The 18,698-nt window shown below is 39.6% G+C and overlaps 2 protein-coding genes across 10 annotated transcripts; one reads left to right on the forward strand and one right to left on the reverse strand.

Annotated features, from left to right (window-relative positions):
- The first annotated feature begins 935 nt into the window (after window positions 1–935).
- srpx2 (sushi-repeat containing protein X-linked 2) lies at window positions 936–8,029 on the forward strand. The gene is made up of 11 exons (XM_074674300.1): window positions 936–1,088; window positions 1,196–1,301; window positions 4,316–4,393; window positions 4,498–4,689; window positions 4,846–5,022; window positions 5,192–5,315; window positions 5,465–5,586; window positions 5,673–5,852; window positions 5,956–6,089; window positions 6,183–6,304; window positions 7,381–8,029. Exons 1-11 carry the CDS (start codon window positions 1,047–1,049, stop codon window positions 7,559–7,561), a joined length of 1,458 nt encoding a protein of 485 aa, XP_074530401.1. The 5' UTR covers window positions 936–1,046; the 3' UTR covers window positions 7,562–8,029.
- Window positions 8,030–8,089: 60 nt separating this feature from the next.
- sytl4 (synaptotagmin-like 4) lies at window positions 8,090–18,492 on the reverse strand. Of its 9 annotated transcripts, none has more exons than XM_074674046.1 (17): window positions 18,294–18,492; window positions 18,122–18,193; window positions 16,481–16,658; window positions 15,246–15,461; window positions 14,293–14,402; window positions 14,000–14,111; window positions 13,728–13,895; window positions 13,088–13,202; window positions 12,905–12,995; window positions 12,711–12,805; window positions 12,425–12,517; window positions 11,750–11,928; window positions 11,299–11,401; window positions 10,781–10,942; window positions 9,691–9,989; window positions 9,387–9,595; window positions 8,090–8,821 (listed from the first exon to the last, which is right to left on the reverse strand). In XM_074674046.1, exons 3-17 carry the CDS (start codon window positions 16,597–16,599, stop codon window positions 8,673–8,675), a joined length of 2,220 nt encoding a protein of 739 aa, XP_074530147.1. In that variant the 5' UTR covers window positions 16,600–16,658; window positions 18,122–18,193; window positions 18,294–18,492; the 3' UTR covers window positions 8,090–8,672. The 9 variants fall into 9 exon arrangements, with proteins under 9 accessions (XP_074530147.1, XP_074530148.1, XP_074530149.1 ...); XM_074674047.1 differs by lacking the exons at window positions 18,122–18,193; window positions 18,294–18,492 and adding exons at window positions 16,823–17,070; window positions 18,053–18,110; XM_074674048.1 differs by lacking the exons at window positions 18,122–18,193; window positions 18,294–18,492 and adding exons at window positions 16,823–17,070; window positions 17,822–18,040.
- Between the last annotated feature and the right edge of the window lie 206 nt (window positions 18,493–18,698).

The following is an 18,698-nucleotide window of genomic DNA, read 5'->3' on the forward strand; positions in this document are numbered from 1 at the left end:
GGGTCCGACGAAGAAAAGTGCAGATGCAACTATATAAGAATTGATTATATATATTTGATATATATTCGTATATTTGCTAGTAAGGAAAGGCAAGGCAAGTTTATTTATATAGCACATTTCAGCATGGCAATTCAAAGTGCTTTACAGGCAGAACAAATTATAGAAAACAATTAAATTCAATTAAAAGGAGATTAATTAAAAAGATACAATAAAACAAAACAACAAAAAACCAACAAACAAACGAAAAATTAAAATAGATTTTAAAACAGATTTTAAAAACAGATTTAAAGATAAAATTTGCAGTGCAGAATTAAAGACAAGATATTAAAATGAATTTTTAAATAATAAAAGGCAGCTGTAAAAAGGTGGGTCTTCAACCTGGATTTAAATGAGCTAAGACTTTTAGCAGACCTAATATTTGCTGGCAGTTTGTTCCAGATATTTGGAGCATAGAAGCTGAGTGCTGCCTCTCCATGTTTAGTTCTGACTCTGGGGACTGAAAGCAGACCTGATCCAGAAGACCTAAGTGGTCTTGATGGTTCATAGGGGATCAAAAGATCATTGATGTATTTTAGCCCTAATCAGAGCTTTGTAAACCAACAGGAGTGTTTTAAACTCTATCCTCTTACAAACATGAAGCCAGGAAGTAATATTATTTTAGTGTTACTTTACCCAATAACATTTGTCCACTGATATAAAAATCTGAAACTTCTGAAAGAAAACCGCGAATCCTCTTTAATTAAACGTGTACTTTTATTTTGAAGTCCCGTACGCCACTTCCTGTCTTACACTGACTAACTTTATGAGAAAAGGTATTTGTTTGCTGATGTGACAGACTTTTCTTGTATGGGCAGAATCACCGCAGTGGCTAAAGCTGTATTTGAAAATGTTCCTCAGATTGTATGGATTTATTTTTTTTTTCAGAGGAGGTCAGCTAAAGTTGTAGGAAGCTTCTTCATGTATAATGTTCCACTGATAACTTTAAATGTTGACATACTAATCATAAAGATTCCAAGAGCGCCACCCAGTGGATTTTGACTACGACGATGACCCAGAAGGATCATCAATTGCAGAAGGGAAGCAGACTGGTGAGATCGGGGGCTTCTTGTCTTCAACGGGGAATTGAAAGAGACGTCTTCCAATCTTTTCACAAGTCACTGGACTACTCAGTTTTGCTGTTTTTCCACGATTGTAGGACCAAAACAACCTGAACAACAATCTTTTGTTTTCCCGGAGTGTGGATTTTGTTTCTGTCATGCCTCTCAACTGCGTTGTTGCTGTGTTCATATTGTATGTTGCTGGTAAGTCTGTTCGTTAAAGTTGGGACAATTATTTCGAGCATATATTTAGATATATGCAGAGGAAAGTAAGGCCATTTAGTCATGTTTTGTCCCAAAAACACGATGTCTGTAGGAATTTTATCATTTTCTATTATTCTATAAGCTTGAGTTGAATCATTTAAGTGTAACATTGTGTATGCTCCCTTTATTTAATGCAACTGTTAGAATGGTGGTTATTAAAAGTTATTAGAATAAAAATTAATACACTGACAATTAACTTAATCTAAAAATGCAACACATACTGAACACCTCTGCTTGTCTAATTAGAATATTTTCATGCTTAAACTGTTCTTTTTCAAAAGCATGACTTTGATTTGAAAAAGAAAAATTTTGAAAGTGCTTTTGCTAAAAAAAAGGTATATATACTGAATTTCATTTTTGACACAGGCATCAACATTTGATACTTGTTGTTTAACAAAATGAAAAAGGCAAACTGTTATTTTTAGAGACAAATGGAGTCATTCAAATATTCACATTCACCTTTCTCTGCAGTTTGAAAACACCCTCATCTCAGAAGTAACAATACTTGTATTAGATGCAGATGTGCTGAATATTTGAGGCTAACCGGATGAATGCAAATGGAGTCCGCTCTTCCCTCTAGGGATCCAAAAGTTTGGATGCGGCTCCTTTGTAACATTTCCCAACATGCAACTGGCTAGAATCCAGTTAGGAGCTGTTGCTCTTTTTTCAGGTGCTTCCCCGCTTGCTTTAATCACTGATGGGCTACAATTACTGTTGGTTAATTACTAGGGAGCTCCCCCTCTGTGGGCCACGCATGCTGGTCTAACCACCCAGAAGCACATTATCTGAGATGTTAATAAAGCCGAGTGATTGAAAGGCTGCAGGTCAATACCTCACCTCTGTCATTAGAGATACATGAAGCCTCTTTGTCAAATACACCTCACCTTGGTGTGATTCACCCCAACTACAGCTGCCTATCTGTGCTGACTAGTGTCTGATGCATTGCGTGGCTCAGTGTCTTGGTATTCCAAGACCTAAATACTTAAGGATGTGTTCAAGATGCATTCATATTCTTTACTACTGTAAAATTAAAAAATCACAACACATATCAAGGACAGGTCTTGTAATAAAAATCTGTCAGTACTGCAGCTTGGGGATATTATGTGTTAAAGAGGGAATATTGTGCTTATCAAAATTTAAAACAGATATAGAGTAACAGTGCTGAATGTCCAAACTGGGGATTCACCAATTCACTCCTGGTATAAAATTTTACAATTACATAGTCATTAGTGTAAGTTGTTGTTCTTAATTACTGTTAAACATTTAAATACTTTGTAGCTTAAATAAATATCAACTTCAGTAATTCCATATGTACTCATTCAGAACATTACCAATCTTATCCCACGGTTGGGCATGCAGGTTTTTTATTTAACATTGGTATCAAATCAGTATTGGTATTGGTCGATACAGAAAGGCCCGGTATCGGGACCAAAAAAAGTTGGCTCGGAGCATCCCTTGTCCAAACTGAACATGTGCAGATTTGTCAGAGTACTACATATTCATATGTCGTAGAAATTCCTGAATCAGTCTGTAAATTCACCGAAACAGTCCTTTTACCAAATAGCATGGGATTTTCGCAAAATCTTCATGAGATTTTCATGAGACTTGCTGAAATGGTAAAGTCATCACAGGATCTCTTGACTGGTTCATGTCACATTGGAGGGGTGGGCCTTATACACCAAGGTCTTCCTGTTAATTCACTGAAACATATGCAGCTAGCTCTTTTAAAAGTCTTTGAAAAAACTTGAACACAGAACAACAGATTTTAGATTTTAGACTTTGTGATAGAAAAGTAGCCAATCCTCAGCCAGGCTGTGCTTAGCCAAGAACCAACCCCCTTCTTTCACAGTGAATTGGATAAGAAAGGAAGTAAATAGGACCACTTCTGACGGCAATCACTAGTAGAAGAACAAAGTAGTTAAATATGTCAGATACTACCTGAACAAGGTAGTCATAGTAGGACTACCTTACATTGTTGCAGTACTTAATTCAGCAGTACAGCCGAAGCTAATTGACAATACTTTTTTTAAAATCGGTTTATGCATAATGGTGCGCGTCACCAGATGTAATGTCTCTATCTGAGCCCTGCAGTGCAGACCAGCAGACTGATGATTTCCTCTGTGACTAATTCTCTGTGAGGGGGACTGGGGAAATATTAGTCTGAAGAAGTGTTACTGAGTGGAACATCAGGCTCATTATGAGAAAAGTGCTGACGGCAGGCATAATGCACACATCAATGGAACAATCTGATGCAGCTTTCAGAGGAGGGGAGTGTCATGCGTTTCATTACTATCATTACAAACTCTGGTAAAGTAAACTGTACGATGTTCAGAGAAAGTGTGCTAGACAACAGGGACTGACTTAAGACGGTGCTGGAAGGCTGACAGAAAGTTTGGAAAGTTTGGCTCGAAACATGGAGCCACTTTCAGAAGGGATTTCGAAAGAGACGCTGTGGCTGAATCACAGCTTCTGAGGATAATGGCAGAAAGTATTCATTGTGTAAACAAAGAATGAAATCAGAAAGGAGGCCATAGTTCAGCAGTGAAGTGAGATGAGTAAGAGGGAAAGTGTCCAAGTTAGAAGTGAAAGCGTGCTGTTTGACCTCTTTTGTGCTGATGTTAATGTGGATTTAGCAGACTAAGGAAACTGCAGAATAAAACCCTTCTCCGCTCTTATTTTTACATTTAGCTCCATCCAACTAAGAAACAACAAAATCTTTGTTCCAGTTGAAAGATCCCCCTGTTTCTTCTCTCCCTGAAATCCTACAGGAGTTTCCATTAACATCACTGATTGTAAATCCAGGTGTTTCTAGACTGGAATGTTATTAGCTTGGTTGAAGGAAACCTGAGAGGAAGTGAAGGAAAGGAGAGGAGTTGTGTGTGCCAGCTTTCCTTTGTATGACCTCAGATATTTTCAACTTTCACCCATCTGACCATTGTTTGTTTTACTTACAGCTGGCTCTAGCACTACAGTGTATGACAGCTACAATGAATTTGAAGAGGAAGACCAAACCCCTCAACTAGACTACAAACGTGAGCATAGAAAGAGATGTTTGACGCTTAACCATCCACACTCTGTCACGTCTGACATCATCATCATCATAATCATGAAGCACTTAGCTTTTCCCTTTCCACAGATCCTCACTGGTGTCATACTCAAAGTCTGACCAATGGAGAGGTGACCTGTCACTCACCTAGAGGTGGGGCTTACAGGAGCACGCTGGGGACCCGCTGTGAGATGAGCTGTGATCGGGGATACAAACTAGTGGGAAGGAGCTCAGTACAGTGTCTTGCCAACCGACGCTGGTCTGGAACTGCTTTCTGCCGCAGTATGAGATGGATAAGAATTTGAATTCATATATGATACAAAAAAGCGATTCCAAAATATGGGAAAGTCAGAGTGAATCTTACCACATGAGAGTTTTGGATTAATTTAACGTGACCTGCTTTGCCCGCTGACCCTCTGTGTGATGATGTTCTTCCAGAGATGCGTTGCCGAGTCCTGGATCTCATCCCACACGGTAGATACACCTGCACTAATGGCTTCATGGCAGACTCCAGGTGTGACTTCACCTGTAACCAAGGCTATCGCATCGACGGAGAGCACTCACGCACATGTCAGCATGGAGGGTCATGGAGTGGCGTCCAACCAGTTTGTTCAGGTACATATCAAGGTCTTGGGCCGAGGCTTAGTGTCAAAGAATGAAACCTATTTCCTGCTCTTCTGTGCTTTGGACTGAAGCTACAACTACTGTCTTTGTTAATTTTTTTCCATCTCTTAATTTTATTCCTCTTCATATTTTATTATTTTATTCTTATTCTTTATTACAGACACTGATCCCCCAAAGATCAAGTGTCCACCATCCAGACTGAAGGTTGCAGAGCCTGGAAAACTCACAGCAACCGTCACTTGGGACCCACCTACTGCAAGAGACACTGCAGACAAACACCTTGAGTATGCGACTTATATTGATATCTGTCTTTAAAACCTGGTGATTGGCGACACACTTTTTTATTTTGTTGATTTCATAAAGCACTCAATTACTTTATCATTGTGTCTTTGAACAACTACTACAACAATCTACTGTTCTGTTTTCATTGCAGTATAATATTGGTAGGCGAAGAGCCAGGTTCTGATTTTAAAGAGGGAGCAAACATCATCAGATACAAGGTGTACGATCAAGCTAGAAACAGAGCTGCCTGCAAGTTTATCATTCGTGTTGAAGGTGGGAGGTCATTTCTATTCATAGAGTTTTCACTTAAAGAGAAGATTATAACTGACAGGTCAGGATCTCTTATTGCTCTACTTTAGTGAGAAGGTGTTTCACTCTTCCACCACCTATGTATGGCTACCTCACCTGCTCCTCTGATGGAAATAACTACGGAGCGACATGTGACTATCATTGTGATGGAGGATATGAGCTGAGGGGCACATCCAGTCGTGTCTGCCAATTTGACCGCAACTGGGATGGAGGGGCTCCGGAGTGTGTTCGTGAGTCTGCATACAAACTTATCAATCTCCTGAAAATATTAGATTGATTACATTAATATGTAGCCACTAACCAGGGGGGAATTTTAAACCTATGTGTTTGCAGCGATGGAGATAAAGGCAGATGTAAAGACGGCCTCAGCTCTGCTGGATCAGTTTTATGAAAAGAGGAGACTGCTGATCCTGTCTGCACCCAACATAACCGACCCAGACTACCAGCTGCAGAACGTCATGATACAAGTGAGGATTTAGCCGCTGAAGTAACTAAATTGAAAGATTTACTGATGTTTAAATGAAAAACAGGAACCCAAAATCTGTTCTTGTTTGAGCCAGAAAGCTGACTGTGGATTGGACCTGCGACATGTCACTGTGATTGAGCTCCTGGGCTCCCCACCTCGTGAGACGGGCCGCATTAAAGAGAGTCTGCTCGACTCAGAAGTCATTGAGGGGTTGAGGTAATGTGAGGAATGTACTTCAAAATTTCCATCCTGAGAGCTTTATAGCTTTTTCTCATTAACAGCATGTTTGTCTCTCTCACTTCCTAAATGTCAGGAGCCGTCTAGTGAAAACAAAGACTGTAATAGTAAAAAACTCCACTTTAAAGATCAACACTGTTCAGAGAGGCAACATAATGGAAGGAAAATACTCTGTGGTTACACTGATACAGTTTTGACAGGTCTGACTCATAAACCTAAACTGTAAACATTGTTTGTTTTTCTATGTAGAATCAATAAATAATGGGATCTTTCAACTCCCACTATACTTTCTACCAGACACAAGCTGAGCAGAGTACAGCAGAGATATTGCGTTTTCCCCTGACTATGCAATCTGATTAGGGGACTCTGCTGACTTTTTTCCAGACTGGAAAATCTCTTTTCAAACCCTCAGACTCTCCACTAAGATACAGATCCTCCTAGTGGTTGGGAGCAACAAGGTGCAGAGGCACTTTCTTTGGGTGTAGTTTGTGTATTCATCAGAACAGGAGCTTTCTTTTGGGGTCATTGTCAAAGTATATGACTGTAAATGTGACCAAAAAAGTAAAATACTACCAGTATGTCACTTTTTTGTGACTTAAATGTAGCTAGTTTTTAATAAAACAGTTATTAACCCTGTCAACACTGAGAAAAAGACTCTATTGAAGAGATGGTATTATGTTATTTTCTATTGTGTCCTGTTGGAGTTGGATTATTTCAAAGGTCTCGACAAGAGTTGCCTAAATTAAGACATTACCAGTCAATGATTCTCCTGAAAAGGCCAAAACTTGCCATTGTAAACAGAGAAACACAACTTTTATGAACGGCAACAATGAAGGAAGTTTCCAGATTGCTGGGGAGGGGAGAATTGTTTGAGTGTAAATCATGTAAAGCTGCTGCAGAGCTGTCAGAGAGACAATGTAAAATCTGAAAATTGGCACAACATCCTCTCTTGAACTCTGTACATTGTAATCTGTATCACATAATCACCACTACTCTGCTGATTTTGAAAACATTAAATTATTTTTCTTGAATATTTTTCTAATTTCTGTTTGTAGGCAGGTATTCAGGATCTCCAGATACTACTTCAGCATGGTGCTGCTAGACAAACTCGGGATGGACAGAGAGCGCTTCATCACCCCGATGGCGTCAGATGAGTTGTTTTCTTACATTGATAGCTTCCTGCTGGATGAAGAGGAGAGAGAAAGGCTGGAGCTCCACAGAGAGTTCTGTGACTAACTTTAAATAAACGACTGGTTCCCACAGCAAGAAGCTCTGAAAAATCTGCTTTACCAAATCAAGACAAGAGATGACAAACCAGAGGTCCAGATGGAGAAGACAGAGTTCCTCAAGGCTGAATGTGATCACTATACTACACTGAAGTATTAGCACTGTTCTACATATCAGATCATCAGGTCAAGGATTGGGTGGAGAATGATGGCATTATAGGATAAAGCAGACAAAGTTAAATATGTAAGGATGCAGGATGAAAAAAACCTTTGTAAGAGGAAATATAAAATTAAATGAAAACTAAAATCAATAATCATTTTTGAACAAGGCTTTTGAGTGGACACTTGAGCATAAAGACTCCCAGTGAGAGCTTAGCATGTCTTTGCTTTGATCTGTTTTTATTGAGTGAACAGCATAAATATGACTCTGCTCACACACAGGAGTTAAAAATCCACATGATATATATATATATATATATATATATATATATATATATATATATATATATATATATATATATATATATATATTAAAAGATACATTTCATAACTTTTTAAGAGACTTGTATAAATAGATCATTTAAACATGACAGTGTTTTTGTAAAATAAAATAGTATACATTAAACTGTGCTCAATTTTGTAACGTGAGGCCAACATTTCCCCGTTGAGTGTGTTGTTTTGAGCATTGTTCTGCACATACAGTAAGAGAGGGCTAACGTAACGTGACAGTGTGTCAGTGGAAAGTGCTTGGCATTACTTTTAAGTCCTGAAAGTAAACCTATTCTGAATTCAAAAGCATTAAAAAGCTAAATCAATCCTGTTAAAATAAAAATCAGTTTGGTCTGCAGCTTTGGCACATTTTCTCACAGGCCTGCAGTTTTAGGGAGAGGCTAAAAGAAAACCCCTATAGTGAAGCAGGTGTGAGCAGATGTTGGCGTGGGAGGGCCAGTAAACTTCATGTTTGCCAATCAGCTGTTTGTTGGATCTCATTTGGCAACTTCTGGACTGTTAAACCTGCTATATAAAACGTTTCTAAACAATCCCACATTGGTCTCAAACACCACAGCTTCTTCTCATGTTAGTCACTGGATGTTTCCATGTGGATCAGGCCCCTGAAGTCCTCATTTGCTCTTTGACTTCCCCATAGTGGCACGCAGTGGAAGAGTGCCCTCTGCCCATGAGTCTGGGTACTGCATCATCTTCTGCCACAGACTGACCTCCTCACCAACTGAGTCCATTACCACCTCCTCTTTTCCTATTTTGACAGTGCCTGCAGGAGTGAACATTACACAGTGAGTGCAGAGTCCATTACCTCATTTTCATACATGATTCCTTTTGTATATAAAGTGTTTAAGCCATGGGAATAAATTGGGTGCCTTATTAAGAGCATCAATTAATTAACTAAAATAGGGCACCTTTCAAGTGGAGGCAATTATGCTTCACAGTAAAATGAAATCAAACATTAGAAATATTAATCATCTGCCTACCGCAACGAGTGAGAGTTCATTTGCACTCCAGTAAAACAGTGCCTTAAAATTGAATTGCAATTGATTACCATGACAAAACAACCAGATAAAGCAGCAAAATTCAAATTTGAGCAAAGGAGACAACAACAGAAAACAAAGTTCATCAAAACATTTTAAACAATTCCCATCAACATATTAATTAACTTATGATCCCAAATCTGTGTTCACTGGGACATATGAGTCAGATCAGTGTAAAAACATGGACCAAAAATCAAAGAAAGCAGTAACAGCTGTTGAAATGTACACGATTTGATTACCAAAGAAATTTCTTAGTGCTGTGATTAAGTCAAAGGTTTTGAATTCTTTTACCGTTTCCGGAGCTGAGACGGACTCCTCCCAAAAACTCATTGCTTGCCATGGCCTCTTTGTCCCACACTGTCAGCTCCAGACACATCCCCTTCAGCTGCTCCAGAGTTAGATCCTTGTATACAATTGTGTGGTCATAGTGGGGGTTGAGGCTCTTCTTCACAACTGGAGTCTTCCTCTTTGATGTCTTTGCTTTAGTTGGGAACAAGTACCTGCAGTCCCACAAATACAGAATTAGGCATTAAGAGAAAAAAAAAGAGGAACAGTGAATGTGGTTGGAACTCCTAAGACGTAATTCACCACCTACCCTTTTACAAAGCTATCTGATGTGCCACCTGATTTCATTGCCATCAAGTTCTTTGCCTCTTTAATGAGGACGTGCAGTTCTCCTTCTTCGGCTGCATCTTTTTTTCCTGAGTAGAGCGAGACAGAGGCACTCAGAAAATGAAGAGTATGAAACTCTGCCAGCTCTAACAGCAGCCCTTGTATTATAGTCCTACCTTTTGTTTTCTCATCAGCTGATTTTTTAGGTGGGATGTACTTCAGACAGATCACCAGCTCTCCTTTTTCCTGAACAAAAGAAGAAGCTGGAACAGCATACGATGCCTAAAAGAGAAGACAAACAAAAGCTGTAACACTATCCCACTGATTTAAAGGTTATAGTAATGCACTACCTGCCTAGTAAGGGAAAACGCTAACCAAATTAACATGTACAAAACCAACACGGGCTCCAAATTTGACTGGAAAAACATCCGTGCAAAATGTTACGAGTTAAGGAAATTCAGTCAACGGGTTTTTTTTTTCGAAACTGGAGGATAAACAAAAGCGTGGGAAATATTTTTAGTCTTTCTCCTTAAGGGGTTTACGTTGTGTTGTCTGGACTGCGTTATGTAAATAATGGTCAAAGAGGGAAAAAAAAACAAATAAATCCATTCTACTGAAGAAATCTTGCTACAGGTCAAAGTTGTGTTTGACCTCAAGCAACAGGAAAAAGAAAAAGGAAAAAGACTGCAAACAAAACTGATTCCTTGATGTGGTCTTCAAGAGCCAACACAGACCACAAGGAAAAGACTTAAAAAAAAAATCTGTTGATTTTTAAAGACTAAGGTAATTTTGGGAGGTAGCTGCCAGACAAGACAGTTGAAAGCTCACAAGACCTTTTTTGAATATATTTTCTATGGAAATATTCAGTTAGATATTAAAAGATTATAAGAAAGCTGAAAAAGAACATCCCTTGTACAGGATGACATCTAAAAGATAAGAGTTTAAAATCAAAACAAAAGTTCCTCACAGCAGCTCCAATAGTCTGTCAGAAAGATGTGATCAGTGGTCACTTACTTATGGAAGAAAAAAAGATTTTTTGACTTGAAGATGTGTTAAGTGTATTTCAAAGCTACCTTTGGCAGAAGAGCCATGCGTTCCTCATATGGGGAGCTGAGGTCTCTGCTGTCCAGAGGGATTTCCACTTCACCTAGGAAGGTGTTGCGGCTGAGGCGGCCATGATGCCAGGTGGATATGAGCAGAGAGCGGGTAAAAAGCTGAGAGCGTCCAACCGAGTACTGTTGAATGAAGGTGAGAGTGGGATCAAAATCCTGTCTCACTGCCGACACAGTGGTTGAGAGGTTAAATATACATGCTCTGATGTTTAACAAGAGTGGAACATGGATTAAAGTTGCATGTGATGAGAAGATTTTTCTTAGATCCAAACCTAAAGAGCAGGATAAGCTATTAAATTAATCCACTAAGCTAGTTTCCTCTGCTACTTTTTTTTTTTACTGTATCTAAGCTTAGTCCATATGCACAGGACAAGAATCAATATTTGACAACAGCTATATAGTCTGTAATGTCAATACCAATCGTAAGGTTACTGTGGGTGGGGTTGCCGTCGTAACTAGGAGGTGTTATAAACTTGTACCTTCAGTGTTTCATTGTAAACTGGATTCACAGTGTGCCTCTTGATGCTCGTCTTTCTTTTGCTCTGGCGAGATTTGTCAGGGAGCAGATAACATTTGACGTAACTGAAACATAGGAGCAGAGCAAAGAAATGTTGGTGGCGCCTCTTTGGGGTCTTGTGCGGTATTTCCAAAGTAAATATAAAACAAAACAAAACTGTAGGCATTTAATTTCCTGGGAAGCTCACACCATCAGCTCTGGGATGTGATTATGGTGACTTTGTAAACACAGTAGCCTCTTATCAACACACAGATCAAAGCTGTGTCAACATCACTGAGGGCGTGTTTGAAGTAAAAAAATGTGTTAGAGCTTCAGTCTGCCTTACTGTTGGTTATAAATGCCAGAGTCTGCTGTAAGCTTTTCTTGGTGAATCTTAATGTGAAGCTATCAAAGTGAGCGTGTTTGATAGTTACGGGTTGCAAAGCTGCCGTGAGGTATCGCCGTAGGCCAGCCCGTAGCACCCCATGATGAGGACCTGGAGGCTCTGGGTGTGTTCATCAAAGCTCAAAGAGAAGACTATGTCTCCGCTCACCTCTGCGCTGTCATAGTCACCTGCCTCACTGTAAATACTCATCATGCTGCCCAGCGTGCTCTGGAAAAAAACACATACACCTCTTTTATGTAATCCTTATGTTTGTTCAAAGTTTGACTAATACCAAATATTGACACATGGATAACGTTTGGAGGAACATAGTCTGACAGCTTACTGCTGTGGATCACAGAAAGTTGAAAAATCAACGGTTAAACATGGAAACAAAGTCATTAAGCTGAACAAATAAATGCTGGGGGTTTAGCAGTGAGTCAGTCAGGGACAAACGCATTAGCAGAGATCTGGATGTTCTTGTAAATATCTAAATCCAGAGTGACAACATGAAACAAGCTGGCCTTTGCTTGTCTTTGAAGCTTTCATCCTTGCATAAACACTCATGTAGATTTCATGTATCAATTCTGCTCTTTATAACTTGCTGAAGGAAGTCCTGTGGTTATAGATGTCGGCTGAGATAACATAACATTTCCCTTCTTTGAGCTTTAATGAGCTTCTCTTTAAGTCGCATTTAGAGATCTAAAGCAATACGTCAGTGCTTTACCTGTGAGCCTCGCAGACTAGAGGAGCTCGAAACCAACGTTCTTTTATGGAAGTTAACCAAAGTGTCGATATCTTCATCCTCCTCACCATCTTCCTGTGGCATCAAAGCAAACATCTTATTACTGATCATACACACAATACTAGAGGACTACGCAACAATTATTCCAAAGATATTCCTCTCCAACCCTCATCATTGGATCTGCAAACTGACTTTTAGATTCCTTAAAAAAAAAAAAGTGAATGTGAAAGAAGACAGAAAATCACTATTTTCTTAGCAAACTACCCACCTGTTGGTCAAGGCCAGGAACAGAACGGCTCCTGCTGCCCATCGATGATTCTGATGAATCAGCTCCATCACGCAGATCCAGAGTGGACACAGACTCTGTTACAAAATCGTAGACAATACACTCTGACTTCACAAGACTCTGGCAGACAATAATGAAAATGATAACATACACACACAAACAAAAAAGTTACAAACCAGGAGGCCTTGGGGCTCGTTTGATGCTTTTCTTGAAAAGTCGATCAACCTCAGCCTCTGGACTTGGACTGACTGGTTTGACCTCTGGGGCCTACAAACAGTAACAAGGCAGGGATTCAAAGTCAGAGAGGAAAGAGTGACCTGCTTTGAGACGGAAACATGAGTCACCTGAATGCATCGTACAGTGTTTGCTTCTGTTTTGGCGCCATCGTCACTGACTGTATTTGCTTTCTCTGGGACAGCCAGGCTGGAAACAACGGATCCATCTGGGCTGGAGTGACGTGAGCGGATTCCCCTCCTGTGTGATGATGAAGTCATCATTCATAAAGCCAACAGCCTACTAGTCTTGAAATGAATACTTCGCAACTACAGTACTCTAACTAAACAGTAACAAAGAAATTGTTTTTTAAAAAAGGCGTATGCACATAACTAAACATGTAACACAGGTCTGCTTGTTTTGAGACATTTAATACATCAGTGTAACTTATTAAACCTTTCCTGGAAATATTTAACATGTATGGCTTTTTTTTTCAATGCAGATGAGGAAAAAAAGCTGTGCAACAACCTACCTAGTATGTCACAGCATGGGTTAATGATTTAACAAGAGCGCTGTCTCCTTGTGATTTAGGACTTTTGGCATTGTTAAACTGATTTGTTGGTACTCTTAATTTTAACAACCACTGAGTACAAAGTCCACGTACATGCGGCCACCCTCCCTCTCAGGTTTAATATTAAGAAAAACTAAAGGAACCAAACACTGCACTTTCTGCTTAAAATGTTTCTTTGAAGTTTGCCTCTTGTGTTTGTTTAGAGCTAAAATCACCTCGGTGGCTCAGGGGTCACACGCTGAGACTCCGTTTCAGTTTTACCGCTGATGATACTGGCGTTTTCTGTAGATTCTGTGTCACTGCAGGCTGGCTTTGAGTCGGCATCCTCCTTTGACTGAAATGATTCCCTTGAAGCTATTGATCCTGAAGCATCACTGAGATGACTGGCAAAACAAGATTTCAAAAAGTAGATCAATCTCACAACTTACGTGTTTGAGTGAATTTTAACATTAACACAAACGGACGTATGTAAAAACTGGAAATGCACCCTTTGTTTTCTGTTGGGATTTTCTGTCTGGCTCGAGGCACAGGAGCGGGATGATCTGGTTTTATATCGGTACTTCTCAACAGCATTTCGCCTGTGGTCTCCCTCTTTTTAACTATAACACAAATGAAAATGTTAAAATACTCTTTGAAGCCTGTCAGACCAAATGCTTTCATGTTACTGCAGCTTTTAACACTGCTATCCCTGTGACTGTGGTCAGTTCATTCTGCCCAAACAGAGAGCTGTTTACATTCCTGGTTGAACAGTTGATACCCACTTCCTCTTCCTGTACTTACACAGAGGGTCCTTTTTCAGGGAGACTCGCACCAAGTCGTGTCCAGGCGTTGTGGAGAAACGGTTCACTCTTTGATCGAAGAACCAGTCACCTGTCATTTTCTTCAAATCCCTAGAAACATAAATTAACATATTTAATACTCTCAGTTTATTGTTCACAATTGGAAAACTAAATGATTTAATAAGAACTGATGGTGTCCATCATAAACATACATAAATTAACAGTTCTGTGTGTTCCAAGACAAATCTTAAATCCAATCTAAAATTTTCCCACACAGGTATCAAGCGTGTTGATTGCTCAAACATATTAGCCAATACAGCTTTGGTAGGAAGTAAAACCTGCAACACACAGCTTGCACCATGTCTCCTATAGCTTGTTGATGGTGTTTGTCCACTGTAACATCAGCTTACGTCACCTCAGTGTTTCTATTTGCCATCTGAATGTGGACTGTTAAACATCCTGTTTAGGAGTTTCTTTAAGGGAGTCAGTTGTTGTTGTTTTTTTGAAAACTAACAGTTGTTACAATTTTTACCATCTGAGGTGATCAAAAAAGTGTGCATATAAAATGTAAAGATTTCTACAGTATTCATAACAGCCAAAACAAATTTCTTCAGGTCCTCATTGACCATCCTGATGCATTAAAGTGTCTTATTATAGCTCCCCATATACTGAGTTTTTCTGCTTTTAATTACAGTAGCTTTAACTACAGATTTAAACAGCTGTAAGAGAACTGCATTAAATCTTGGGCAAATTTTTACTCATCATTTTTACTCACATGGGCCATGTGAAAAATAAAACAAAGGCAAGCATTCATTTTGATCAAGGCTATGCTGTAATCTTTCTTTTTTCATTCCAAAAAAAGTCCATAAAAATGAACTGTTTTATTTCAGTCCTTTGCCAAATATGAAAACTAGTTTAAAGAAAGTGAAAAGAAAAAAAAAAATAGCCCCTTACGACTCTTTGGCACACACAGTGCACAACCAGGATCCTTCGGGATTCACTATTCGACAACTGCGGCACACTTGGTGATTGCACATCTTGCACTGGCAAGAGGAAATAGACAGTCGACTCAGAGGTTCCAGGCATCTGCCGCAACTGCGCTGGCTGTATCTTCCACTGCCACGTTTGGCTCCTTTCCTCTTCATATCCAGCAGCTCTGTCTTTAAGTTCCTGAGACAAAACACAAATACTGAATATAACACAACTGGGAAGTTATCTGTTAAGAAAGCTTTTATTGGTTAAAGTTTTTCCCCTGTTTTAACCTGTTGGTTTTTCCACTACCTTCTTCCACTTGTCACTGGTTACTTTCTCATTTCACTGTATCACACCTTAAAACACGCCTCACAACTAAACCTTATATTCAGCAACTCTCCCCAAAGACACTGTCAACACATACAAACATATGAGAAAAACTGAACATATACTCTACTGCACAGTCACAGGTGTTGAGCTGTCCACAATGACCAGAACTAAAATCTGAGTTGCACAGGAAATGTTCACTAATAAATACCTGAAAAATTAGAATACAAATTTACATAAATCAAACAAACTGGAAAAACAACCTCATGGTTCTGTGCCTTTGCCAAAAAGGGAAGTTGTAATTTTCCTCCATCAGTATAAAGCTGACGGGAGTGGGGGATGTGAGATTTATTAGGATAAAGAAAATCCGAAAGAAAGCATCATTGACAAAATCAAAACAACAGGTTTAGGTTGCCTTTTTATAACAGTAAAGGTTGCTGGAAATCATTTACAGCTGAGGAATAATACTTGGGAAAATCTCTCTCCCACTGTTCCCCTGTTTCTCTGCAAAGCATGTGATTGTCAGTAGACCCCTCTCTCTGTAGCAGAACTAACAGGGGCACAGGGAGGGTAGACTGTCCACTAATCCACTGTGGATGGGATCGTTCCTTTCAATGGATAAAAAGCAAAAGATGTGTAACCCTGCCTCTAGGTGTTCTTGAGATATTGTGTTTACAGGACAGGAACGGTAATAAAGCCCTTCAGAGGGGTTTTTAAAAAATATAATAAGGCCAAAGTAAAGCTGATCAGTGACCCTAGAATTTATTGGTCAAGGCAAAAAAAAGTTAAAAAGGTTGAGGAAGAAACTTCTTGTTTTCTTTCCTTTTTTAAAATACCTTCATTAATGAATGTGTGGAAATAATGTGTAGGAGTTAATCGGACACACTCACCGCACTCGATGCTCCTCCACTTGTCTAAGCTCCTCATCCCGTCGCAGCACCTCCAGGATGAGCGCCTGCTCAGCTTCAGACAGAAAGCCAACATTGATCGTGTCTGATGGCTGGGGCATGGTGCCTGTATTCAAAATTCTTCCGTGCAGACTAGTTTTTAATTCTTAGAGAAACTCTCCTGGGGAAATCAAACAAACAAACAAAAAACGAAGAAAACAAGACCATTTCTTCATTTAATAAAAAAAATCCCAACTGATTTAATACTGATAGACTTTGCTCAAAAATGTTAAGTCACATCTGAAGTACTCCTCTGTTCTACCGAGAAGCCTGTTTTTGCATTACCTTCCAAGCAGAGCTTTGTAGTAAAAAAGCGGAACTCAGTGTCTCAATGCCATGAAGTGATGAAAATACAAACAGACTGAAAAAACTATGTAATCCTCATAAAATGGATTATAGATGCCCAAGTGAAGTTTCCCCCTGTTATCCTCCTGGTAGTGAAGTCACAATCCAGCAACTTAATGGTGACTAGTTCAAGAGTGCAGGAGTTGTAGCCTTTAAGCTCATCAGTCAAAAGGCTTTCCCATGGGAATCTATACCACCGCAAAGCAAACAAGAAATGACGCTTAGAAATGTCTTTAAGTCCGTAAGAGAACAGTAGTTACCCTGCATCTCTTTTGGACAAGCTCAAACTTCTGAGATGATAAATGACTCATAGGAACCAGGATGCTGGATGATTCTAAAATCCCACAGGAACCCTCTGCCCCTGTGAAAGACTGTTTTGAATGGGACAGGCAAAAACAACATGAACTTGGCTTTCAGGCTGGGTTCCCACCCTCTAAGGATACAGAGAGCTGGGTGGAGTTCAGCAGCTTAACCATTTGCTTAAGCCCAACATCAAACTTGTCATCTGTCCGGTTCCCACCTGAAATGTTATGCTCCATTTGATTTACTTTAAAAGACAAGTATAGAGAAGGGATTGGGCCTCTTAAGTAGCTAAATGGTGGGAAGGATAGGATTCCACACTGCATGTAAAACTAGAAAAACTATTTTTCCTCATTGTTTGAATGCCTTGGGGCTGCTATCACTAGCAAGAGTTTGATAATACCTGCAAGACAACTTCTCTGACAAAAACTAAGCCCTTAAGGAAATGGCGCATGCGTCTGCAACAGATGGCAGAGATACTGCACTACGAGGAAGACCAATTCTTTCAGAACACTACACTGAGCTTATAGTGCCGTCTGTGGTTATAAATAAGTTTGCATATAGCTTTGTAGACTGCGACAGCGTTGCATCAGATGAACCAAAACTTGACAAATGTGAGACAAAACAGTTTTTACACACTTTGAGGTCCTAAATCTCAGAGTAGAGTCGAAATACAACTTGACAAAATTGGGATGAGCTGCTAACGGTTGAGCCTCCAACGGTTAGCCACTGACGCAATTATCGTTACGTCCTGAAAATTCAATCCATTGAATGTTCATGTAAAAACCCGCTTCGCGTGATGTTACTTTGATTTTATCAAGCTGGAAAAATAAATTCGGAAGATTTAGGAAGCCCACTGAACCAATTTACCGTGTAGATGAGTTCAAAATACGGTGACAACAGTACAAAATACATCTCATTATTGGTAATTGTATGCACCTGTTGTTAAAAGTCGACTTCACCCAGCTACACGGCTGGCGTCACCACAGGCAACAGCATCGAGATTCCTCGCTGGTGGAAAATCCAAAGCAAATGGTGCAAAACAAAGCCAAGCTACGTGCGCATTTTCTTCTTATTACATTTCCGTGTCCACATAAACTGGTAAACTCACTTTACTTATCAGAAACAACCATATTCCTGTCCCCCTACTTCTTCCTCCAGAGTAGGCTACGTCTCCAAATCTGTTGACTTTGTGCTATGCATGAGTCCTCAGAACCGGAAGATAAGGAAAGTTTGCTGCAGAAAGACAGGAGCGTCTCTCCACTTTTTCCATAGCAGGAGCATTTCCTGAGCTCAGGTACCACAAATGGGCTGGATGTGGAAAATCTGACACATTTAAACAGTTTAATTATTAGCTCTGTTTTTATTTTCTCAAGCAAATAGCTACCTTATAGCCCCTTTCCGACAACGGGGAGTTTTTTTTTTCTTTTACTTTACATACCCCGAGTGAAAAAAAAGTGTAAGAACCAAAATCATATGAACGAATGTTCTGAATCATTTATCATTTGGCGTAGCT

The sequence above is a fragment of the Halichoeres trimaculatus genome, unplaced genomic scaffold, assembly GCF_033239565.1.
Source record: "Halichoeres trimaculatus isolate MK-OKI-2021-1 unplaced genomic scaffold, fHalTri1.1 fHalTri1_scaffold_7, whole genome shotgun sequence".
In the NCBI taxonomy this organism is placed as follows: domain Eukaryota; kingdom Metazoa; phylum Chordata; class Actinopteri; order Labriformes; family Labridae; genus Halichoeres; species Halichoeres trimaculatus.